The sequence below is a fragment of the Diadema setosum genome, chromosome 15 (genome assembly GCF_964275005.1).
Source record: "Diadema setosum chromosome 15, eeDiaSeto1, whole genome shotgun sequence".
In the NCBI taxonomy this organism is placed as follows: Eukaryota; Metazoa; Echinodermata; class Echinoidea; order Diadematoida; family Diadematidae; genus Diadema; species Diadema setosum.
The window spans coordinates 12,196,583-12,222,226 of NC_092699.1; the positions used below are offsets into that span (position 1 = coordinate 12,196,583).

The window sequence follows — 25,644 nt, forward strand, 5'->3', positions numbered from 1 at the left end:
CTAAAAAGAAATAGGTAGAGATCTTGAAATGTGATAGGAGTAAGGTTATGCTTTTAATTGCGCTGAAGACCCCCCCCCTTTTTTTTTCCTTTTTTTTTTATTTTTTGCTTGTCAGCTGAAGAAATACGGAAGTGGAAGGAGAAAGAGGAGCTGATTTTTCTGGTCAGCTGAAGAAACCCGGAAGTGGAAGGGGAGAGAATAGTGATGAGCTGAAGATCATTTTTTTTTTTTGTTTTTTTGCTTGTTTACTCACCTAGCTCATGAAACCATGAAACCTGGAAGTGCCCCCCCCCCCTTTTGAAAACGCTCCACCGTCCCTGAATTGAGACATTCATTTTGGGGATATGCCACAGGGGGATAGTTAAGGGAGTTACCGGCTCAACAAGCATAAATATCGAGGTAGTAGACTCCCTCTTTCAAGTTAACCCTATTTGCCAAAGAGTTACTTGAATATAAGACGTTTTGCCATCATATGCCAACAATCCTTTAAGACATCTTCCTGCAAAGGGTGGTCGGGAGTGCATGGTTTCAATTCTTTTTATTTATACCCTCGCACTCAGCAATTGTCTCCGTAGCCTATGTCTAAGGGCATCTCTCCTGACTCTGTTCAATATTGTCCGAGTTCTCGAGGGAGGTTGTTGCCTGCATCACGTAAGATTTCCACAACATACAATTAATTTGTAGCATCTTTCGTCCTTCTTTTCTCCTTTTTTTCCCCTTTGTTCTGTCTTTTTTTCCCTTTTTTTCTTTTTCTTTCTCCCTTGTTCTTATTCTCGGAAAGACTTACTAGTGTCAGTTGTTGTTGCTGCTGTTTTGGTTTTAATGGCGTGTATCACTCACTGATCTCCCCTCTTAGAGGGGAGATCAGTGGTATCACTCAGCGAATTCAGTATTTTTACGCCGCCGGATGGTGCAAGTCATAGTCAGGGCAGCTCGGGCAGGGGGGCAGGGTGGTGCATGTACTGTATGTAGTCTTGGCGCAGACTCTTTTACAAACAAGGGTGTGCCTGCAAACTAGGTCAGCCCGGCCGGTTGATGACAGGACGCAGCTCCGCAGAACAGAAGCACGTAAAACGAGTGCAGTAGTAGAACCCGGTCTACCTGTCAGGCAAGTGGACAACAGCTGACAGGCTGTTGCCTGCATCACGTTAGTATTTTCTCAAATTCCTGTAACAATTCCCTGCAACTAAACCTTCAGTACCGAAACAGTAGCTCCAACCCAAAAATTACCCCCTCATTTGTAGTCCCACCTATCAATTATTATGTGATTAAACTGGCCAGTTGTGTTGATGGGGCATGCATGTGGTTTTACACCAGTAACGGTTAGGCAGTAGGTTCTAACAGTTACGTGAGTTAGATCTAACGATTATTAAATAGAATACAGTTGAACCTCTCGTATCCGGACAAGTCGGGACCGGGGCTCGTCCGGATAAGGGATTTGGCCGGATACGGGAGACTCAATGCTTTATACATCATTGTACATGTAGAGTCTACAGGATCCGGGCTAACTCGGCCCACGGGACAACTCGTCCCACCCGTCGAGGGTGGGCCGAGTTGTCCCACCCGTTGGTATCGATAGTGATCGTGAGCGCTTGTCTGTGTTTGAGGTTATTTTGTCTTTGTGACGTCTGTTTTAACCGTAACTTTTATGGAATTGTGCTCAGTGGTTTCTGTAAAGAATATTTGCCAACTTTTGGGGGATACAACGACGTAAAAATGAAATTTCAGACGTTTTTATCGCGGTTCGCGATCCCCATAGGTTCACGTTCATTTCGCGCGGTGGGCTAACTCGGCCCAGCTAAGTTTTAGCTGCTGTTTTGTCAGTAAATCTCCGTAAAAATATCAATTTTATCATGTATGAAGGTGTATTCAGGGTTCCTTCAACTAATTTCATCTTCGAGGGAATTTAATTTTGCACATGTTTGGTGAAATGTTGGATATTTGTTCGCATGATTTCATCTTCGCCGTATCCGCACCGCACCGGTCTCGCCACCAGCAGCTCGCTCACGCATCTATCACTGGTAGAGCTGAGCTGAGCAGCGCCATGCCCATGCCCACTCTCGGCGAGGCACGGGGCGGCGCGGGGCACCCGCGCGAACTGCACAGAGGGAGCAGCCAGCCACTCCGTAAACGTCGCTACGGATACGGGCGGTGGTTGAAATTGGAGGAAAAGGCGTCATTTGCTGCACTTCCCAATTTTCTCGCGTGAGTACTAAATTCTGTGCAGTAGTCAGTTGGCATTTTCCTATCCATTGTCTTGAACTTTGAGCTGAGAGCTAGAGAGGGAGCAACTTGTTCCAACTCAACTGTGTTTTGCTGCAACGTCGCGTGAATTGGGCTGAGCTGGTGTGCTACCGCCAGCCAATGCCAAGGTGAAAGGGCAAGGGTTTCTGCTAAAGGCTGGGCATATAGGGGGTTGCTTGACTCTTTTTTTTTTTCTGATTTTTTTTTTTTTTTTTTGGTCTTTTATTTTTTTCTGATATTTTTTTTCCAGGATGACTCAATAATATGTATTCCAACCTCATGCAGTTTGCAGTTGTCATTTTGCTGTTTTTCTGTCTATCCCCCAGCATCAGCGTTATTAAATTATGATTGATACTGAATAAAAAAAAAAAAAAAAACACACACACACACACAACACACATATAAAATAACGATTTGGATGCATGCTGTATTGTTGGCAATTATCACGTGACTCGGATGACACTATTCGCTATGTTGGGACACTGCTCCTTAATTTACGAATATGTAACATTTGTGAAATAATACGAGTTTTAATATGTGAAAATGTCACTTTTTTGTGTCTGAAATGATTTACTAGTACTATGGTGAAGTCTGTTTTCAAAGTGATATTTATTCAATGTACTATAAAATCAAATACTGTTGTTACTGCTAATGATTGACAGATTGCCCTACACGTACATCGATATAAATGTTTATGTAAATATGATTTATAGAGATAATTATTACATCGATGTAGGGCAATTTGTCAATCACTTGCATTAAAAAACATCTCAACGGAAGAATTTCATGAATTTGAAGAAATACTGTTATACCAGTACTGAAATGAATGGAATATATAACCTTGTAACGAAAGCAGCAGATAAAGCAATAGTAAATTACATTGTGATCGAAGTACATCTATGTAGCAACCTAACTTATCACTTTATCATTGAATTGTAGACTGCACCTTGCTACTAACAATGAATACTATTGGCCCTGAAATTAATTTTACATTAGTACATGTATGTTCTTTCTTTCTTTTACGCCCAAGTACCAGGTATTACTTCTCTGGCAGGATAGACCAGTAAACTCTGTGGTATTGAATTGCATGCAGACTTGTGCAGGATGGATACTGCAAGTAGTAGTAGGGCCTGGTAGGGGAAAATATGACCAGGTAAGCTCTGAGATTGTAATGTAGTACTAGTTTTGGAACTACATTGCATTAAAGATCAAAAGTGGGATTTTTTATTTTTTTTGTAACACCTATAACTTTCGACAAAGCTTAACATTCGCTAATATTTCACATTTTTTCTTACCTGCGCCTAAAATTGTATTATGATGGCCTGCTATTATGTAGGCCCACGGTAAGACAGCAAACTTGAATTTGTTGAGCTTCTTGGCTATTTCATTCTTTTCAATCTCAAATCATTATATTTTGTTCAGTTTGTAATTGTATAGGTTCATAGGTTGACACACATTCTCATTGACCTGTATGCTGTTTCTTTTTATCGCCCTCATTCCTTTCCCATTCATGTGTTCATCCCTTTCACACCACACCTACTCTTTTGTTTAACATTCCATATTAAGTTCGGTAGTCCGAACTTAACTTCCCTTGTCCAGTCGGCCACTACATTGGAATGTTCGACAGTGACATAGAAAAAGAAGAAATAAGTTCTCACCTCAGCTTGTTGACACCTTCGTCCAGTTTATTTTCATTTGTAGTCATAGTGAGTTGGGTTTTTACATTGTAGTTGGTCTCTTCCATTCCTGTTACTCTCAATTTCAATTTCAATTTACATGTATTTTCATATTTCTCATGAAAATAGTACAGACAAAATAAAAATGTACAGTAGTCTGTCTCAGCATGAAGTCAAAGGTGAGTTTAGAATTGGGCTATGGTACTAGAAATATGATGGGGCCTATACATACCAGCAAGTTTGTTCAGCTGCAACTTGTACATGGAGAATAAGCTCATCAGGAGTCACATTCCAGCAGGGCTCCTACTGAGAACCAGACTGTGTGACCATGGTAACCGGCAAGCTGCCATGTACAAGAATTCTGAAATCAGGTACAATAATGAAGGACTTGTGGAATGTAACAGGCAGGCTGATCAATACCTGCATTCCTGGTTAGGATCCCTCCGGAGTAGAAGAATAGACAAGGAAAAAAAGCAACAAGTTTACTACCAGGAATACCTGGTATGCACTTGCGTGCCGTAGCTGCTAATAATCTGTTGCTTTAAGGCTGCGTTCACATAGAAGTATACTATTCGGGTATTCGGGCTCGTTTTTCGAGGGCACGCGAATAGCTTGAATCGAACGATAGGATTTCCTCACACCGATTCACATAGGAGGGCACTATTCGAAAGTACCGAATATCTGCGAAAAGTATAGCAAAGTGGGAATCGAGCTTGTTCGATTTTCTTGCAGCGTATACCGTCTCTCGTTTATGAAATAATGACACTTTTGGTCTGGATTTGCCCTTTAGCAAAAATAAGCATGTAGACTGACATTCTGATGCAGTTTAGAAATTGTTAATAAGATTTGCTGGGATGTAGGAGGAAGAAATCCTCACTGCATGGGATGGTGAGTTGACGGTGCGGGTGATGGTGTACTCGGTGCCCAAATAGCGAATAGCGAATACTTCTATGTGAACGCAGCCTTAGGCTGCGTTCACATAGAAGTATTCGGTATACGGTATTCGCTATTCGCCGTCAAGTCGACCCAGTACACCATCACCTGCACCATCCGGATTTCTTCCTCATACACAACCATCCCAGCAATCTTATTAAAAATTTCTAAACTGCATCAGAATGTCAGTCTACATGCTTATTTTTGCTAAAGGGCAAATTGAGACCAAAATCGTCATCATTTCATAAACGAGAAATGGTATACGCTGTTCGAAAATCGAACAAGCACGATTCCCACTATACTATTCTATGCTATTCGGCATTTTCGAATAGTGCCCTCGTATGTGAACCGGTGTTGGGAAATCCTGTCGTTCGATTCAAGCTATATTTGTGTGCCCTCGAAAACGAGCACCGTATACCCGAATAGTATACTCCTATGTGAACGCAGCCTAAGACTGTAAGAGTATGTTTGAAAGAAGGTGGTGCGGTGCAGCATATTGGGAAGTTCATTCCAATAACTAGGCCCATGGTGAACATAATACACAATGGATTTTTTGTTTTGTTTTGTTTTATTGTTTTTTGCGTAAATTGTTTCGGGTACATGGAAGGTGATATGCATCCTTCTGACATGTTGGATATTGGTCGTAATAGTTAATTTAGATATGTTAAGTTTATGTAAATTATGTTTATGACTTGAAGCATGCAGGACTAATGTTTACATAGCTATCCATGTGCAAATTCATAGAGCAAAAATCAACAAAACACTGATGTGTACCCGGTACCTCCAACTTCATAATAAATGGGATCTGGCTTCTACACTGTGTAGCTATGGAGTAAGTTCCTGTTGGTTTGTGGGGCTGTCTCTGGTGTGCTTTGGTTATCCTTTCAGTCCCTTATATGTTTTGCAAAGTCTCCATGGCCATGCCTCAATCTTGTAAGCTGCTCTTTTTTTTAATCTTTACTGTAATTCTTATTTTGACTATTTGTAATAAGTTTGATTTATGGTTATTTGTCTTATACTGTATTGCAATCAGTGGAAAACCAATAAATACAAAAAAGATCAACAAAACACCTAACAATAATGTCAGAGCATTAATGTGACCAGAAACTAATTTTTTGTGTAGCTTTGGTTTGTTGTTGTTGTTTTGTGTAGCTTTCCATATTTGTAGTTTACTTTTCAGACATACCCCTAATGAATTATCCACATTTAGTTTTCCACACAACCCAATTCTCTCCACTCACCTCCACACCTACGTCCTCAAACTCTTTTGATCTGTTTCCATTCATGTTCAACTTCACCTTGTGATCACCTGTAGGCCCTACCTTTATTTTCCATCGGTTCCTTCGGTCCTCGGGTGAAACTACTTTCCTCCTTTCGTTTTTGGTTGATTTGTCTATCTTATGATTTTAATATGTAAATTAACTACCCTGGAAAAAGTAAGTGGGTAGAATTAAGAAATGTCGTGTCGTTCACAGAGGATCTATGCTTCTAGGGATGGACCTCATCGACAAATTGGGTCTGCAGATCCACGGCAGCACAGTCCAGGCCGACATTGACCGCGTCGAAGCAGACAACGGTGAGGTGCCTATTTCGTCGAAGTTCTGCCAGCTGTTCTCATCAGGCTTGGGAAAAGCGAGAAACTTCAAGCATCGCGTCAAGGTGAAAAGCGATCATATTCCAGTTCAGCAGAAACTACGACGATTACCCTTGTCAGTAAAGGAGAAGGTCTCGCGGGAGTTGCAGCGGCTCGAAAAGGAGGATGTGATCGAGAAAATTGATTCTAGTGAGTGGGTCTCGCCCATCGTTGTCGCCGCAAAGAAATCAGGTGATATTCGTTTGTGTGTAGATTTGCGCGAGGTGAATAAGGCAATTGTTGTCGATAGCTATCCATTACCGGATATTGGAGAGCTATTCTCTGAGCTAGAAGGATCCACTGTGTTCTCTAAGATGGATTTAGCATCCGCATACCACCAACTCGAGCTGGACGAAGAGAGTCGTGACCTCACCGCGTTCATCACTCATGATGGATTGTACCGCTTCAAAAGAGTTTGTTTTGGATTGGCATCAGCACCGTCCACCTTCCAGAAGCTCATGAGTACGATCCTAGCAGGACTTCCAGGAGTTCAGTGTTACCTAGATGACGTCATTGTGTACGGCAAGGACAGGACAGAGCATGACACTAGATTGAACAAGGTACTTACCAAACTGCAAGATGCTGGTTTGCGTTTGAATCCCAGTAAGTGTCAGTTTCACTTGTCAGAACTCAGTTACCTAGGGCACTCTGTGAGTAGCCATGGTTTAGCGCCTGATGATAGGCATGTCAAGGCCATAGTTGAAGCTCCCAACCCGACAGATGTGGGTCAGCTCAGATCAGTGTTAGGTTTGACGAATTACTATGCAAAGTTTGTACCTAACTATGCCACGGTTGTAGAACCAATGAGAAGATTGTTGTGTAAAGACGTACCTTTTGTATGGGGACCAGAACAACAGGAGGCTTACGACCAAATCAAGAGTACAATTGCACAAAGAGTTGTTCTTGGCTTATTCAATCCAAACTTACCTACCATAGTCACAACAGATGCCTCCGATCATGGGTTAGGAGCAGTACTTAGCCAGGTCAAAGGGGGGCAGGAAGTTCCAATAGCTTTTGCCTCAAGGTCGTTGACATCTGCTGAAAGAAAGTACTCCACAGGTGAAAAGGAAGCATTGGCTTGTGTTTGGGCATGTAACAAGTGGTACACTTACCTTTGGGGTAGACATTTCGTGCTCAGGACTGATCATAAGGCTTTGGTTACCATGTTGAGTACTAGGGGCTCAAATAGACAAACCATGAGGATAGCACGTTGGTCAGCGCAACTGTTACAGTTCAACTACACTGTAGAATACAAACCTGGCCAAGAGAATTATGTGGCAGATGCACTATCCCGGTTACCAATGGATAGCCCGGAATGTTGTGATGTAGTAGAAGAAGACGAGTATGTTCTGAGTCAGATCAGTGATTCCCCAGTAACCCTAGAAGAGTTGAAAGTGGCGACTAGTAATGATCGAGTTGTGGTACAGGTCAGAAAGTATGTCGAGGAAGGCTGGCCAGGTAACCACAAGGCCTTACCTCAAGAAATCAAACCATATCTCCTTCTGAGGGATGAGTTGTCAGTAGTAGATGACATTGTAATGAGAGGGGATCGAATTGTAGTACCATCATCCCTACAGGCTAAGTTCGTAGACTTTGCTCACTCAGCACACCAGGGTATAGTACGTACAAAACAAAGGTTGAGAGAAACATACTGGTTTCCAGGTATCGACAGGGTGGTTGAGGAGAAAGTCAAGTCATGTGTCACGTGTCAAGAAAATGACAAATCTCACAGCACACGTAGTGCCCCTATGCAGTCAGTCGATTTTCCAGAGTCGCCATGGAAAAAAATTGGCATCGATATCGTAGGGCCGATTGAAAGTGCACCTCAAGATCAAAGATATGCCATTGTTGTAATTGACTACCACAGTAAGTGGCCTGAAGTCGCATTGTGTAGAAGTGTAACTTCCAGAGCAGTGATAAACACACTCACATCTCTATTTGCCAGAGAGGGAATTCCCACCCATTTGGTTTCCGACAACGGACCTCAATTTGTATCACACGAATTTGAGCAATTTCTCAGTCAACACGGTATCACTCATGTCAGGGCATCACTGTACTATCCTCGTTCGAACGGTGAAGTAGAGCGTTTCAACCGTGTATTGAAGTCGTGTATACAGAATGCTTTGATTGAAGACAAGGGTTCTCTGAAGGAGACTCTACTAGAGCTCCTGATGGCCTACAGATGTACGCCCCATCCAACGACAGGTTGCTCACCATCAGAGCTACTTCATGGAAGAAAATTAAGGACCAAGTTAGACATTCAGGGTAGAATGCCAAATACAAAGGGGCAGCACAAATCAGAGGTATCTGAAGGAAACAAAGTCAAACAAAGGGTGAAACTAAAACAAAAGAAGTCTGAAGTGTACACAGACGAGAAAAGAAAAGCTCGTACACCAAGATTTCAGGTCGGAGACAGAGTAAAAGTCAAAAAGCAAAGGTATGTTCAAAAAGGTGAAAGGAAATTTGGAGAACCTCGTCAAATCATCAAACAAAAAGGTAAAGCAACCTATGAACTAGATGATCATACAATTTGGAATGCATTTCATTTGTCTCCATGTGGCGCAGAGAAGACACGAGAGACGGATAGAGAGGTCTGCGGGAAAGAGGAAGGAGGTAGGGTACAGCATGACGTAAGAAGAAGTTTGAGAAGTAGGAGGGAGCCCAGCTACTTACATGATTATGTAAGGTATTGAAAAAAAAATATCAGTCATATTCATTTTGTATTTAGGCAATCAGGAAACAAGAAACTGATTGTGGTGTAGATATAAAATATGTTGTTAACTAGAGAGAAAACACTCAATGTTCCATCACATGTGTAAAGGAATGACTAGTTTCAATTGTCATGTTATGTCTGGAAAGGAAAATATGAAAGATGAAGGTTTTCATCCTATAGTATTGGACTGTACATATATATACACACAAAAAAAAGACCTAACAAACAAACAAACAAACAAAAACTCACCTTTGTCATGATGTATCAGTAATGAAGAGATACAGAGTAACAGTTTAAGGCAGAGGTTTTATATGCGATAAGGTTGAAAGGGTTTTGTAAACCTGATCAATTTGGCAATTTTATATGTGATGATGTTGAGAGGATTGTGTAAACACTGATCAATTTGGAAATTAGTTTGGAGTATATTGTAATGGATGAGTGCCATGAAGGTAATTTCAACGAGAGGGAGAATGTTGTGTTTACAGATATTCAGATTTACAGTACGCATATTCATAAAGTGTCTAGACACCCTGACATTCATTATGTAACCTCATTATGTAACCTCTGTGTATTAGTATGCATGTGCCTCAGGTGTCAGCATACATTCCAATACCTCACCTATTGAAACTGTTCTTATATACATGAGTGCATGTCTGGAGACAGACAGTTCTGCAATAAACAAACAAATTAACTGCCACGCCTTTTCTGTTCCTTTCTTCTTTGCAGTCCTAAGTTTTGTTACTTGTAACCCACGATACAACAGAGTCTACCACAGGAACTGACCGAGAACAGATCTGCTTTCTTCAGCCCCTACAGCTTCAGTTTTGAGAGGACATTGTCTAGTTTTGCGGAGTGACTGAGCATAATGTTGGACACCGAAATGAGTGTTACAATAATGCAACATTTCATGAAGTGTATCTGGATTGACATATGTACAATAATCTCATTTCCTGCGATGCACCTCACCTGGGGCAGAGTTCATCAATTGGCAACTATCTGGTAAACTACATGTGTGTTTTACAGGTAGGTCAAGAGGTGAAAATCTAGAAGAAAGCAAACTATCGACTGAAGTAGACCTCTTAACTGAAGTAGGACTGAAGTCAGTGTCGTAATGGTTCCATGACATTTGCTCCTGCAACAATTGTTCACTTGAAATTCTGCATGCTAAACCAAACAAAAATTCTACGAAGGAGCATTACTCTAACCCTACTCCTATCACAATCCTAACCTTGATCCCAAGTCCTTGGAGAAAATGATACACCAGAGCAATCGTTACAAGGTCACAGGAACAAATGTTGTATTACCGTTATAACACACTATAAAATGTGGTGGAATTGAATTCACATTTTATGAATGCACTCTATTCACTGATGATGAAGTGTGATGACTCTAAAAAAAAAAAAAATGATGTTTTTGTCACATATGTCTTTTAATCCATAGTACAGCGCTACTTGAGACTTTCTTTTTTATTAAAGATATCAAATTTGTCTACATTGAACATCAGTGTAGATATGCACACACTAGTTGTTCTATGTAAATATGAATTCGGAAAAAAAAAAAATACTGGTGTGCAATTCACATGAAGTATGCAGTGTTTCAAATCAAATCTCATTTGACACTTGACAAACACATTGATCACGCATAAGAAAAGAATAGGTTGATGGAAGAGTGAAAGAGAGACGGGGGAAAGGAAGCGGAAATATTGGCAGTAGGCGATCTATAGAGCCAGACGAAGAATCATACAAAAATACAGAACTTTACAATTTGATGCAGTTGTGGAAAGAAAGCTTTGTACACACAGATGATACATGGTAATGTGATAATTAAAAATGAAAGTATTATTTCAAGTCAAATGAGAATGTTCTGTTAGTCAAGAAAAAAAATAGAGAGGAAATAATAAAGTAAGATGTTAAAATGACAAAACAAAACAAAACAAAACATACTTTACATGCTCACATTAATATTATTCAACATTTGCTGTGATCTTGCAGTCTTGGAAAGAGCAGTACCGGTACATTGTAATCAAGGGCAGGCAGTGTCTTGGCATTTATATGCCTTAAATTGGAAGGGAGGATTCTTAGTAATGAGGAGACATTGTTGAGCTGATGTAAACTGTATGAGTGCCTTTATTCAACTGGTTCTTCCAGTGTGTCCTTTGCACATGGGGCATATCATGTTACATCCAGCTACAGCTGGCAGGTTAGTCTTTGCTCAGACTCATCATTGCAAAGACTTTACAAACATAATACATGTATATCAACACAGGCAGGGCAACAGTCGAAAGGATGCAATGGCCACAAAACAACAGATTCTTTTGTGAAGGAAGATGAGAGCTTATATGCGTGACCTTACGGATGCCTACCAGTGCATGTTGTAATGTTTCTTTTGTGACCCTGCATGACTGCAAATTATGTAACACTTTGAGTACCGTGCTTGAGAAGGAAGACCATTTGAGAAGCTATTCATCTTTACTGCTTGTTTAAAAAAAAAAAAAAAAATGTGCATGAATTCAACAGTATGAGTGCAGGACAAGCAAGGATTTGAGAATTTTATAATCAGCCTTGTTTTGTACAAATAAATAAAAATGTAAAAGATTAACACATATAATAGGGATAAGGCATGGAAAAGATTAAGATATGTTTAAGTCCAAGTTTGGTTCAATAGATCATCACAGTATACATAACATAGATACAGTAGAGGGAGAGAGAGAGATTTACACTGTATATACAGTACATATATAAACAGGAAATTACAAAAAAGAAAAAGAACTCGACGGTTGGCCATTATCGTGCAGGTACAGGTGGCAGAGGATTTTTCTCTTGAATTAGGGTATAACCCATGGCAAAAGTGGCAATGTCATCAAAACAAAAACAATTCCTTTTTATTTTTGAAAGTACACACAAAAGGTAGGCCCTACAATCATAAACAAGGCCAATCTAGCTAGCACTACATTTCATTACCGGTTTCATGATATCAACCATTCAACCAAACCATCCATATCTACAGGTCAAATAACTGACCACTGGATATCAAACAATTTATTAATTTCCACGGTAATGCCCATAAACAGACTCACTCTTGACTTTTGCTTGTTTGTTTTTATTAAGAAAAAAGGTAACATAAATTGGACAGAAATAACTTTTGAGTAGAACGCAGATCTATACATAAAATCAGCAACAACAACAGCAACAACAAAACATTTAACAGTTAAAATCAAATGCATATAATGACCTTCATGTAGTTCACATCGAATGATCTGCTTCATAATTTGATTTCTTCTCTACTGGGGATACGGGTACGGAGTGGCCGGCTGCTCCCTCTGTGCAGTTCGCGCGGGTGCCCCGCGCCGCCCCGTGCCTCGCCGAGAGTGGGCATGGGCATGGCGCTGCTCAGCTCAGCTCTACCAGTGATAGATGCGTGAGCGAGCTGCTGGTGGCGAGACCGGTGCGGTCAGGATACGGCGAAGATGAAATCATGCGAACAAATATCCAACATTTCACCAAACATGTGCAAAATTAAATTCCCTCGAAGATGAAATTAGTTGAAGGAACCCTGAATACACCTTCATACATGATAAAATTGATATTTTTACGGAGATTTACTGACAAAACAGCAGCTAAAACTTAGCTGGGCCGAGTTAGCCCACCGCGCGAAATGAACGTGAACCTATGGGGATCGCGAACCGCGATAAAAACGTCTGAAATTTCATTTTCACGTCGTTGTATCCCCCAAAAGTTGGCAAATATTCTTCACAGAAACCACTGAGCACAATTCCATGAAAATTACGGTTAGAAAAGACGTCATGAAATAAACTCAAAGACAGACGAGCGCTCACGATCACTATCGATACCAACGAGTGGGACAACTCGGCCCACCCTCGACGGGTGGGACGAGATGTCCCGTGGGCCGAGTTAGCCCGACCCCAGTCTACATTATACATACACATGTACATGTACTGATGTAGCCCATATTGTAGTACCACATGTAGTAATGTTTATACTGCAACCTTTTCATTGTTACACTCAGTAACAGACCCTAAAATAGAGGTTCGTGTTTGCAAGAATGAAATCATTTTCTTTTATAAATTCTTGGGATGATTTACCTAAATAATTATTAAGAAATGTATCCGTTGGGAATCCCCCTTTTCCTCCCGTAATTATTACAAAAGATAAAAGAATCACGGCGAGATTGCGTCCGGATAATAGAGAGATCCGGATAAAGGGAGGCCGGATAATAGAGGTTCAACTGTATAGGTCTTAGCGTTAGCAGTAGGTGTCTAACGTTCATAGACCAGACTCCTTTGAGCTCCTGCTATAGATAGGTTCTGAATTAGAAAGTTATGCTGTTTGCTAACACAAGCAGGATTCTGCAGCAAAGAAAAAGAGTTGGGTCTCCACTTTCAGTGACTTTTTTTTTCTTTTTTTCTTTTGTGCTGTTACTGTTGAGTATTACATGTAATGTTAGATAAGTAAGCAACCCTGTTTACGGCAGGCATGGCATTGTACAGGATGCCCATACGCCCATTTGTCATGTTTGTGGCCAGGGAAATTTCATTCATTGATGAAAAGGCCCAATCAGGGGGCCCGTTTCATAAAACTTGTCATCAGTGACAAGTTGTCATAGATGTGACAAGCTACTGAAATCCTTGCATCTGATTGGCTGAGAGCAAATTTGTCATAGAAATGTGGCAGTTGTCACTGATGACAAGTTTTATGAAATGGGCCCCAGCTAAATGGTGTCACTTCCCATAATACTTGTATTTAACTCCGGGATCCGGCATACTCGTAAATAGGCCCCACCACTGCATGTCCATACTATAAATGCTACGGCGGCATGCCTGCTGATACTCGTAAATTCAGCCCCATCGTGTGGGGTTCATCGGTACATAAGCATAGCGATGGGACTTTCTTCCACAGTATAATACAGTACTCGTGAATACGGTCCCACCAAACGGCGCTTACACAAGATTTATACAGCAGTGGGCTGATTACCACAACATAGCATCTTTTGTCTTTTTTTTTTCTCCCATTTTGTCCTTTTTTTTTCTCCCATTTTGTCCTTTATTCTTTCTTTTCTTACTCCCTATTATTCTTGGAAAAACTTCCTAATGTCCCTCGACTAATTCAACCAAATACAACACTACCCTAACCCTAAACCTAAACTTGCTTGCTAGTGGGCCGATTTCACAATTTTGCTGTAACTCCTGCTTGTGTTCTAAAGTGGGAGTAAGCACATTAAGTAAGTCACATTTATGCATTCTCTTAAATTCAACTGAACATGGCTTTCAAAAGTATCGTAATGTGTGAGTGAAATGAAATTGTGTTATTTCACAACTTAAACAGGTCAACCAGTGATGGACACAGTATGGAAAGGTTCATCTATGCAGGTGCAAGTCAGCGCTGTGGTCCTTCTGCTGTTGGTTGCAGCTTCATGCAAGATAGCAGCAGAGGCACCGGTCATGCATGCAACGCTGGAGAGAGTGTCTCCGAGCGGTGGCTCCGTGGCTGTCTTTGACTCCCTTTTCCCCCAGCAGACGCTTTCTCGTCTGCAAACCTACATAACCCAGTTCACCAGATGGCAGCTCAATGAAAAAGAGGGGCAGTGTGTGTCCAGCGTCTCATCCTGTGAAGACCCTGCTGTGTCGAACGTGCCATGGACGTCCCACATGGACCCAGACCAGTTTTCCAAATCGCATGCATGGAAGAAACTGACTGAAGTGCTGTCTGCTTCGACGGGCACGTCTGATCATACCTTTTACCCTTACCATGTTCAGGCGGAAATGATGCACAGGGGAGATGCTGTTTCTCCTCATGCTCTGGCGCCATCCAAGTATGCCGGTGAATACGCTTTTCGCATCTTTCTCGTCCCAAGCTGGCAGATGGACGACTACGGAGACATGTCATTTTACACAGCTTCATGGCAAAATAGAACGAAAGGGTGAGTCTATGAGATAGGGAGAAAACATGAAGTAAAATTAAACAGTGAGGAATGACATAAAAATCATAGGAATCAGGGCTGCACACTAGTCCATTTTCTTCTACTGGTTTGACCTGTCTGTCGGACCTGTAGGTATTCAGTTTTCCCACTTTTAACTGGTCCGTTCCTGAAAATGGTACAGGTCTGACAGTGATTTTTACTGGTCAGGGACCGTCAGACCAGTGCCAGTGTGCAGCGCTACATGAATTATTGATAGAATGAAAGTGTGAAAAGCTCTGCATCAGATGACAGACACTGAGAACTTTCAACTCTGATTCCGGTACAAAATTTTGTCTGTACGATCCTATTCCTTTCTCATATGCCTGCATTAATTAGTTTCACACATTCACAAGTTGAAGCAAAGTACTGAGTAAGGAATTTCTCATATTTTCACATGGAAGTCATTTCCCATGACAACAGTTATGACATGAAATCCTAGGAAAATGAATACTGCAGGAAGAGATTTGTCTTGAGGCTTGCAATGGGATAATTGGCATCGGTGACTTAGTTTGCTTTGTTGTCTTTTAGGTCTGAGTATGACATCTTTCTGACAGTGCGACCCCATCCTGGGAGGGTGGTCCTGTGGGATGCATTCATTCCAACCCTGTACCGTCCCCCATCCATGGGATACTTTGTGGAGCTACTCAGCATCTCCATTCAGCTGACGCCAGCGAGGGAAAAGTTTGAGATGGCATGCCAAGAGTGGAAGGTACTTTCTTTTAAATTTTTGGCAGCAGTTTACCTGTAGGCTTTGAGTGTAATTAATTGTCTCCTTAGGTCCTTATTTCCACCTGGAAATTTTTCTTAGTGATGTGCTTAAAGGCATTATTTACCATTTGCAGATGAAACAAAAAAATCTTTACTGCTTCTAAATAGTTGAGTTAGCAATAGAAACAACCGGTGTAATAATGTTAATCAGTGTAATCGATGTTATTGTTAGATATACAAAATGTGAACAGTAGTTCTACAATGAAATTGTTTTTACATGTGTAGAATAAACTATCTACAGTTATGGTTTATTGAGAAAAATAGTGATATGTCCTTTGATTTTAGGCTTTATTGCAAGATTTTTTACATGGTAGGATGTTTTGTGATACAGCTGACCATTGACCTGACCCGACACGTTGAATGTGGTAACTGAAACATTTGCTAAAATACTGCTCCCAATGGTAAACAATACCTTTAACCCTCTCTGTGCCAGGGACTTTGGGTGATGTGTACAATGCTTTAGAGTTTACAGTGCCAATCGGCACTCACAGCATGCAAAGTCAGTTCCAGTGGTAGTGCAGCTCCTCATGACCTGCACCACAAAACAAACAAAAAGTCGCCAGACATGAAATTCTAGTTAAGACCATATTCTGAAAAAGCAGACTTTAAGCTTTAAAATGATGTATAACTCCAATCAAATGGACTCTCCTAACCTATGTAAATATTGGAAAGAAAACACATACTCAGAAAAAGTGTGAACTGAGAAAAGAGGCTCTGAAGTACAGTGTCTATTCAAGCGCTTAATCTTCACCAAGCCGTGCTGGCTGTGCGATGAATGGGACAAAAAACAGGATGTAAACCACCGGAGTAACAACAATGAAGGCATTATCAGATTGAACTGAAATTAAACATGCCTTATTAACACACTCTGTCCTTAATTAATGCCAACTTTCAAAGGAGTAGCATCATCCTTCCAAAAGTTATAGGAGGTGAAAGTGAAGAGTGTGTACAAGGTCATTAAGAAAAATGTAAAGGGGACTCCAAAGACACAATTAGTCGCACTATTCTGCCAAGAAATGTTCGAGATAAACTGCTAAAAAACATACTTTCCTGCCCGTTTTATGATCCCAATTTTAGCATCATGTAGAAGAAGACTTGCTCTTTCAGAAAAGACGAAAAATTCAAAATCGGCTCGGTTGACCAATTTCACCTATTTTCAGTCCTCACACAAAATCAGTGTGTGCGACTTTTTGTTCGTTTTGTGATGCACGGTCACATATATAAAACTATTGACAGGTTCAAACTCCAACCTGGTTCCTTAATTTCTCTTGGTCTATATTCATCCAAATTGATCAATGCAATCTCACGTCATAATATGGAGACCTACATCTTGAGCATGTCATTATTATTTTTTCCATTTGAGTCAGGTGTACTTTTATTGATGAGTTTATTGTTGCTTGTTAATGTTTTGCCAGTGGGCCAATTACACTAAAAGATACTGTAAAAGTGGAATTTTTCTGTGGTGTTGAATTTTTCATGCACTTAGCACAACCAGAAACTAGCACAAAAGTAAAAGCATGTAAATATTTTTGCTTGTCATATGTTCCAGTAGTAGTTAATGTCCTGAGTGCGCAGAAAAAAACAACAACATGAAACTCTTCTTACTTGGCTGAGCATGAAAAAGTACTCACACGAAAATATCCACTTTACACTGAATAACTGAGTTTTGTGAAAAAAAAGTTAGTTTGTGAAACGTGGTTTGAGCTAATTATAGACAGTTTTCTTGTGTCACCCCCTCAGAAATTGGATCAGGGGAATGTGCAGCTCTCGAGAGCTGTTTTCCCTCAAATCTCAGCTCGGGTAGGAACTCTGGACATTGAAAGCCACCTGGTCAGAAAATTTGTGACTAGTGATGAAAGGTGTGTATCATGATCTAATGAGTTTGACTTGCTTCCATGGCTAGATATTAAAGAAGCTTCATGTATGTGAATGTCAATGGGAGACAGAGTATTAAAGTACAAGTTGTATATCCAGTTTTATGAAAATAGTCAGAATTATTGATATTTGCAGAAACTGGAACTGTCATGCAATTAAGTTAAATGCTTTAAAACTGCTCATTGTTTATTGATAGCTATTTCAATAGCAACTGCAGGTATTGCACCTTTTTTAAAACTCACAAACTCGTGAAGCTGGTCTTGGGTCTAAGCAGGCTTTTAGTGGACAGGTCATTATCATCGTCTAGCAAATTCCTTTCTGTAGAAATTTATTCCACAAAATCAGCTTGAAGATGTAACGATTACTGTAAAGCAAGAAATGTTTTGCAGCATGAAATTTTTGCAAATTGGAGCCGACAGCCTTTTTTTTTTTTGCTGCATGAAATTTTCCTGAATTGCCACTGGGCACTCAATGCATATAGAATAGACAAAACATTTTGTGTGCAAATTAATTTCCCAAATCTTTGGCTCTTGCAAAATTTGTTATATTAGAATGTAAGCAGACATATTTGGTTTGACAGTACTCTACCCAGAAAGGCAGAAGGCGATTAATGATCAGATTGATAGGGTAGTTTCATGTAGTGAAGATTTTTGCAGACATCCACTGGTAGTGGCCAGGTACTGCAAGAATAGACGGGAAGATGAGCTTGTCATCTTTGGGATCTGAGGGAACACAATTATTACCTCCGCCAAGGGATGAGGTTATGTTTTCATTACCGTTGGTTTTTTTTTTTGTTTGTTTGTTTGTCTGTCTGTGCGCAAAATAACTCAAAAATTTGTGCGCGGATTTAGACGAAACTTGCAGAAAAGGCTGAGAATGACACAAGGAACAGATGATTCAATTTTGGTAGTGATCCAGAAATTTTTATGGATTTTATGAAGGATTTTTTATATTTTGGCAGGTAGGGTCAATGAACTTGGGAGTTCAAGCTGCTTTTTGAGGTTTTTATATGTGCACTAAAGTTTCTGTTAGGGCAAAACGCGCTGTGCAGCTGATAATTTATGACGTACAACAAAGGCTTCTATATTGGGAAATTGGGCAATTTTTCACCATGCATACTAGTACGTATGGATGGAAATCACTGATCTCTGTGGAAGAGCAAGATCATCGGTGGAAATGAAGTAGCTGCTTGGCGGAGGTCTGCACTCTCAGAGTGCTTTTCTAGTTAATCAATCAATTGATTGATCATTAATTGATTGAATGGACTGTTAGTCGATTTAGAAATTGAGCTGTCCCTCCATTCCTCAAGTGAATGATTGATAGTTGCGGATGTGCTCACAGTTTGAGGAGACTCTTTGATAAACATTGTATTTGTACTGACATTCAAAGTTCTCTTTTACTGTTTGCTTCCTGTTTCTTTTGCTATTTCATTGCTCATTCTGATACCACCTGTCAAAAATAAAATCAGTATTTATTGCTTTAACTTGCAGCCTTTTCAGACCTCGTCTACATTTTGTTGTTGTTTGTGTTTTTACAACTTTTCAAAGGTAGATGATTGTGCTGGTCAAAGCTGGTAGAAAGTGATTCCCCCCCGCCCATTTGTTAGACTTGTAGTACCTGCTCTTATCCTTAGTTGAAAATATTCAGGTAGTTTTTATTAACAAGAGGGTAATTATGTTAAAGTGTATATTTCATGTATTGTGACATGTTCTGATCTTTGATTCACATTCTCTCTCCTCCTCGCTCTCTTTTCTTTGCTACATTGTGTATTCTAATTGCAGGAAAATCTTGATTTTTGACAATTTATTTGACAAAGATCATCTGGAGAGGCTCAGAGCATCCCTCGTGCACTCACCAAATGCCGTTCTCAGCGGATATGATGTTGATGCTGCGGAAATGGTGGATAACACACGCTGGATCAAGACCTTTGATGTGAGCACCAGTTTGAAGTTGCAGCTGCTGTGAAGAGCTGCTCTTATATAGTGCTGTATTCAAGTAAGGAAAAGGTGTTGTGGTGTACATGTTAGGGAATACTTGAATTAGCTTATGATAAGTACAACACTTTAAAAGATACTTCAGCTTTCTTGAGAAATGTGTCAGGCAATAAACGAACATGGTGTGTCCTTTGTTTTGATTGAACTGAGGGTGATAGATTTTGAAAAAGAACAATCAGCATGTTTGAAAAGTGTACACAATTGAAAGAAGCCTTATGAAGAAACATCTGAAGATAAAGGCTGTGCCATTTTCTTGTTATCTTTCAGTGTTTGGAATTCGCAGAGAGCAGTACGTGGGCAGTGATGTCGCAGGTCGCTAATCATGTTGGCAGAGGGCAGCAGACGTGGTTCCCCTACGACGTCAGCCTGAATGTGGTCCGCTCAGCAGACCACACTCGTGTGCATGAGGACTGCGAAGAGTGGGAGGTGATTGCCTTGGACAGGAACTCCTGTTCACTCTAATGATCTTGCAAAATATCAACATTTTAAAATACCACAGACACTATATGAAGCTAAGCTGTCGATCAGAATGAACCAAAATGAATCCTTTTGTATTTATTTTCATTTTGTTGTTGTACCTGGTAACATCCCAGGATGTATGATATGTTTTTGTCTGCTATTGTGCTTTAGCAAGATTTGCACAGATGTTTGCAAGCTACTGGGATGAAATGAGAATTCAAGTGTTTTGGAATTGTTTCTTGTACTAGCAGCACAAAATAATCGCACATGGGTGGGGGGGGGGGTGTTATTGGTTAGAATGGCATAGGCTAGCATACAGTTCATGACTTGAATCCAAACCACTACTGCTCTGTGACTATGGTCAGTCCAGACGTTAGTCCCACCTCCCTGTCCATACAGACTGCAGCATTTGTGTTGAGCAAGACACATCTGATCACAACTGAACAAACGAATCAAGAACTAGTAGCTTTCACCTGCCTCGTTTTTTTTTTATTCCTTTATCTCGCCAGGACGAGTACACCATGGTAGTGTACCTCAATCCAGACATGGGAATTGCAGACTATGGCGAAACCATCTTCTTTGATGCCAAGCCCTTTGATTCCTACTCCAGGAAGCTCTACGACGGCATCAGCGAACAAGATTATGACACCATCGGAGCAGTCACGCCCAAGTATGGAAGGCTGGTCATTTTCCCTGGTGAGCATGGTTGCAGTTTGTAGTCTTGTACATAAGTAATCTGTGTGTGTGACATATATCATCTTGATGTGCATTTTCCTTTCCCCATGGCTGGGTTGAGACTGAAAAAAAAAAGAAAAGAAAAGAAAAAAGAAATACAGTTGACTGCACATATATGGCAGTGAAAGGCCAGAAGAAAGTTTGGAGAAAGTATGTAGGAAGTTTAAAGATATTGATAAACCTTTGTATTCTTTCTTGGGTAGGTATGTGGCCCCGAAAATGGCCTACCCACCACCCAGGGAGTGGGTAGGCCCTTTTTAGGGTCGCTTATACATTACCAAGAAAGAATATGTGGTGAACCGTAAAGCCTTGCACCACGTAACGTTCTGCTGCCACAGAAACTTTCAAAGATTTCTTGATAAATCTTCCTCTGATCTTGCAATTACAGAAGAGATTACTTCAAGTATCTTAATAGCAGAACATAACATGAACTTGTAAAGGATGAGATACCAATGATAATATTACTGAATCTCATTTCCAGTGTCTATCAACAGACATTGCTAATAATTTCTGCTTCTACGTTGTATTCTAACATGTCTTTTCAGGGGTAGTCCCTCATGCGGCCAGACCCCCAAGTCCTGGGTACGGCAATGCCAGGTACACCTTTGCTGTCAAGGTCGCTGTCAACAAGCAGACTGGCCTCCTCAAGAAAATAAAGGAGGTACAAAGTTGATACTATAGAGCAAACCTTTCTACAATAATGATAATGATAACAGTATGATCGAAAGCTCTTTATTAAGTGTTTATGCTACCTAGTAAAGATACCTCCAAAGCTGTGGGATCAGAAATTGAACAGGGCATAGTGTGTTTCAGCATGATTATCACAAAAGAGAAGAATGTACTTATAGCATAATTATCATAAATTATGGTTAGATACTATTCATGCAAATTAAAGAGGTAAGTTTCAAGGTTAAATGACTGGCCAGGTTGATACAACTGCCGCTTTAGCATTTGAAGAATATATGCATTGATTACTGTATAAGCTGTTATTTTTGTGAGGGTTCAATTTTTGGGAATTTTGCAAAGCACTGTTGGACCAGGAATTTTAATAACAAAACATGTAAATATCTCGAACTGACAGGCATTAGTACACTGGTGACAGCCTTGGTGTCAAAATCACAAAAACAACATCTTAGGAAAATATCTGTGACCTCTTCATTCATGAAAACATCTCTATATGAAAATAACAGCTTATTCAGTACATCATGTTCAGCCCAGTAGTACATGATTTCAAGCTTATGCTGCAGTCTTAGTATGAATATTTGCTCAACTTTTATCAAACCTTCAGGTGTCCAGGTACTTGGCTTCAAAACTTACCAAGCTTTTTCATCAGCATTCAGTAATCCATCCAAACTTAATCTAGTTTTTAAAGTTGGTTATAAAATGGGTTCAAGAACGTAGCCAATAGGAAGCGCTGAAATGAGTCACGTGGGCTTTGATTACTTTAGTACCATTGCACTGCAGTACCAGTGCGCACTCAATCAGTTGTTACAAGTGCGTCGCGCGCTACTATACGCGCTGTCAATACCTGTAAACAACTTCTAGTTCGGGCTGCGTATGCCGGCCGGCCTTTCTTGTGTGCATAACATATTATGTGGCGTAGGGCCTACGTATACAGTACTCTCATACGTACAGTACATTGTCCTTACATGTGCGGGATTTCCGAGTGCGACGTGCTTGACTCGACTCTCTCGAGCGAGTGCTACATATCTGACTGGACTTTTGACCCACAAAGGTACGTGAAAATGCTGTTAGTTTTCGACCCATTTCATAAAACAAATGATGCACAGGATTATCCTGTGCATCATTTGTATATAAACCTACTCGGGTGTAGCAATGTGTCTTGCTTGGACCAGAAGGAAGGCCAAAGTAACACAGAAGAGATTATGGGGATTATGCCCCAGTCACATAGACATCCCAGATCAACCCCGATTTGATCCGGGGTGATCCGGGGAGAGATCCGTGTTGACATCCGTGTTGACATCCTTGGACATCCAGGAGGCCGACACGGCAACTTTTGGAGGTCAAAAACGTCCGGCGTCATCTGGGGATTTGTTTGTTGGCAGAGCAAGCCGAGATGGTCCGTGTGACTGCTGTGTAGCTGCCGTGTTGATCCGTGTAAATGCCATGTTTGTCCATGTAGACGCCGTGCACTTCCGGCCTTATCCGTGTAGCTGCCATGTTGATACCATGTGTACAGTCATATCAACGCTCATCGACACTTCGAGGTCGAAACTATCCCTGATCTCCCCAGATCTCCCCGGATCTCCTGGGATCACGGTATAGATCCTTGAGGATCCGTGTTTATATGTGACTGGGGCCTTAGATGATATCTGTTCATTGACACTAAATTGCCAGACACCTTTGTCAATAGATCGTTTTCGTAATGTATTCATGTTAATGAATGTTTCATTCTGGGGAACATAGAGATGAGCTATTCCACTATTAAACCTGCTCTTCTTGAAATCCAATTGCTGGAATCCATTTTGCATAATTGTATTACTCGTTGCTATGTCAGACAAGCCTCGGACAAGCCTCAGACAAGTCTTCAGGTTTTCAAGAACAGCCTTTGTTAATAAGGTATGCCTTAAATTTGAATATGTTAAGAAAACCACCTATTGGCAAAGAAAGCACTTCAGCGCGTATGCCAGTCAGCAACCAAAGCTCAGTGTAAAGGGTTACAGCAGGGTTGACAGTTTCTGTGGCTGTCTACATTATTCTTGAAACTTGATGGTCAAGCAAGTCATCCAACACTTTTTATTTTGTTTGCTGACCCCTTTGCAAATAGCATCTGGAGGACATAGAGGTCAGGGCGATGAGAGAAAGGACAGCCAAGGAGGAATTCCTCTTGACCAAGTTCACCAAGGCCGCTACGTCCTGCAGAGAGGGGTTGGGGATGTCCGATGAGGAGCTAGAGGCAGAGTGGAAGAAATTTGTTGCCTCGCTCGAGGAAGAGCTGGCCAACATGAGAAGGGAGCTTGAGATGTTCCTCTGAGTATTTTCAAGGATGTACTGTATACGCCAAATATTTCACAAGGTTTTTATTTTTGCGAATTTGGCAAGTCAGGTGCTATTTGCAAAATTACAGACATGCAAAAACTTTTATTCTGATCCTGGTATGAATGTGACATACACGTATGCGTTTCTCTGTTCGTTACAGTATTCCACGATCGCGAATTTAACCACTTGCGAAATCAACGGGAAGTCCTGATTCGCAAAAATTCAGACTTGCTAAATATATGGCATATATAGTACATTAGAGAGTGAACTTGTTTCCATAATTATCATATGTTATGTGACTGCCAGTCTTAAAACCCACAAAAAGTTGCTGTGCAGGATTTTCTATAATGGGCCGAAATAATCATTTGGATTTGAAAGACTCAAATTTGTAAAGTTTGCCTAATCTGGAAGAATGATGTTTTCTCGACCTACTGTCAAATTTGTCACAGCTTCATAACAAAACCAAAATTGAGATGTTAGCATATTCTTTTTTACTGTATTTTTTTCTGACAGGCACTGCTTCCACTATGTTTTTCATTGATACACCTGCGCAGCGCGCCTGACGATGAGTGATCTCCCTTGTCTATAAAAGTGCACCTCCTAACTATTTCTTATTTCAATCACTTTTTGAATGGGTTAAATGGTTCAGTTTTAACACGTTATATATCATTTTAAAGCTTAGAGCTTGTACTTAAAAAAGTAAAAATTCATACTGGCCTCATTTTTTATGTGGATTTGAGCTGGGTCGTCACTGAATTAAAGGGAAATTTTCCCCAAACATACATTTGGAGTCGGTGAATACAGAGAGCATGCCGAAACACTCAGTGAAAGTTAGTGGTAAAAAGGGATATGTGACCCGCGACAACGGTTTCAGGCAAAAGTCGCAAGAGCAAATTCTCTCCCAGACGGGGTACAAAGATTTCGACTATTACTTTTGTCGATTTTGTTTTTTTCGCAGAAATCGAATCTTTGATATGTTTTCTACGTCTACGCCGAATTTCATGTCATAAGACTAAGTTTTTCCTGTCGAAAATGGAATTTTAAACACCCTATGTTGGATCGCACTCGTCAGTTTCGAGCTTCTTTCGAACGCCGCGCCAATATACCCAGTGTTGCTACGGCGCAGGGTCTCGCATGCGATTGGCTGGTGCATTGCACGTATTTACATAGTTCGGCTTTCGGAGACACTTCTCGAGCGTTTCGAACATGTTTTGTGCACGCATGCATACATTATGCTCCATTGTTCTTGGCAGCTTGCTACAATAGATACGCTCGCTCTGTAGTGTATGCTGTTAGGTTGGCTTTCTATCCGCGCTTCACTACACTACAGCAATGTTCGACAACGGCAGTGACACAAAACGAACGGCAGTGCTAACTTTCAGCAGATTCACACGGAACATGATTTGCTCACATCAGAAGTCGCGAATCACCACACAAATCGTGCAACATGCGATCGCAAACTCATTCGTCAATATTGCTGCAATATATTATGACATAACTGTGTGAAAAGAAAACTTACAATATTCTCGAAACTGTCAACTCTTAGTAAATAGGCCTATTATAACAGCAGGTTGACTCAAATGACATTAGATGAGAGGAAAGGGGCGGTCATATGTGATCAATATTCAAATATTACAT

At 40.7% G+C, this 25,644-nt stretch overlaps 1 protein-coding gene across 1 annotated transcript; it reads left to right on the top strand.

Moving 5' to 3' along the window:
- The first annotated feature begins 1,053 nt into the window (after positions 1-1,053).
- LOC140239305 (uncharacterized) lies at positions 1,054-24,011 on the top strand. Its single transcript, XM_072319178.1, has 9 exons — positions 1,054-1,147; positions 14,542-15,136; positions 15,704-15,884; positions 17,684-17,802; positions 19,600-19,750; positions 20,080-20,238; positions 20,781-20,967; positions 21,552-21,667; positions 23,795-24,011. The coding sequence occupies exons 2-9, from the start codon at positions 14,553-14,555 to the stop codon at positions 23,999-24,001; spliced, it is 1,704 nt and encodes a 567-aa protein (XP_072175279.1). The 5' UTR covers positions 1,054-1,147; positions 14,542-14,552; the 3' UTR covers positions 24,002-24,011.
- Positions 24,012-25,644: the final 1,633 nt, after the last annotated feature.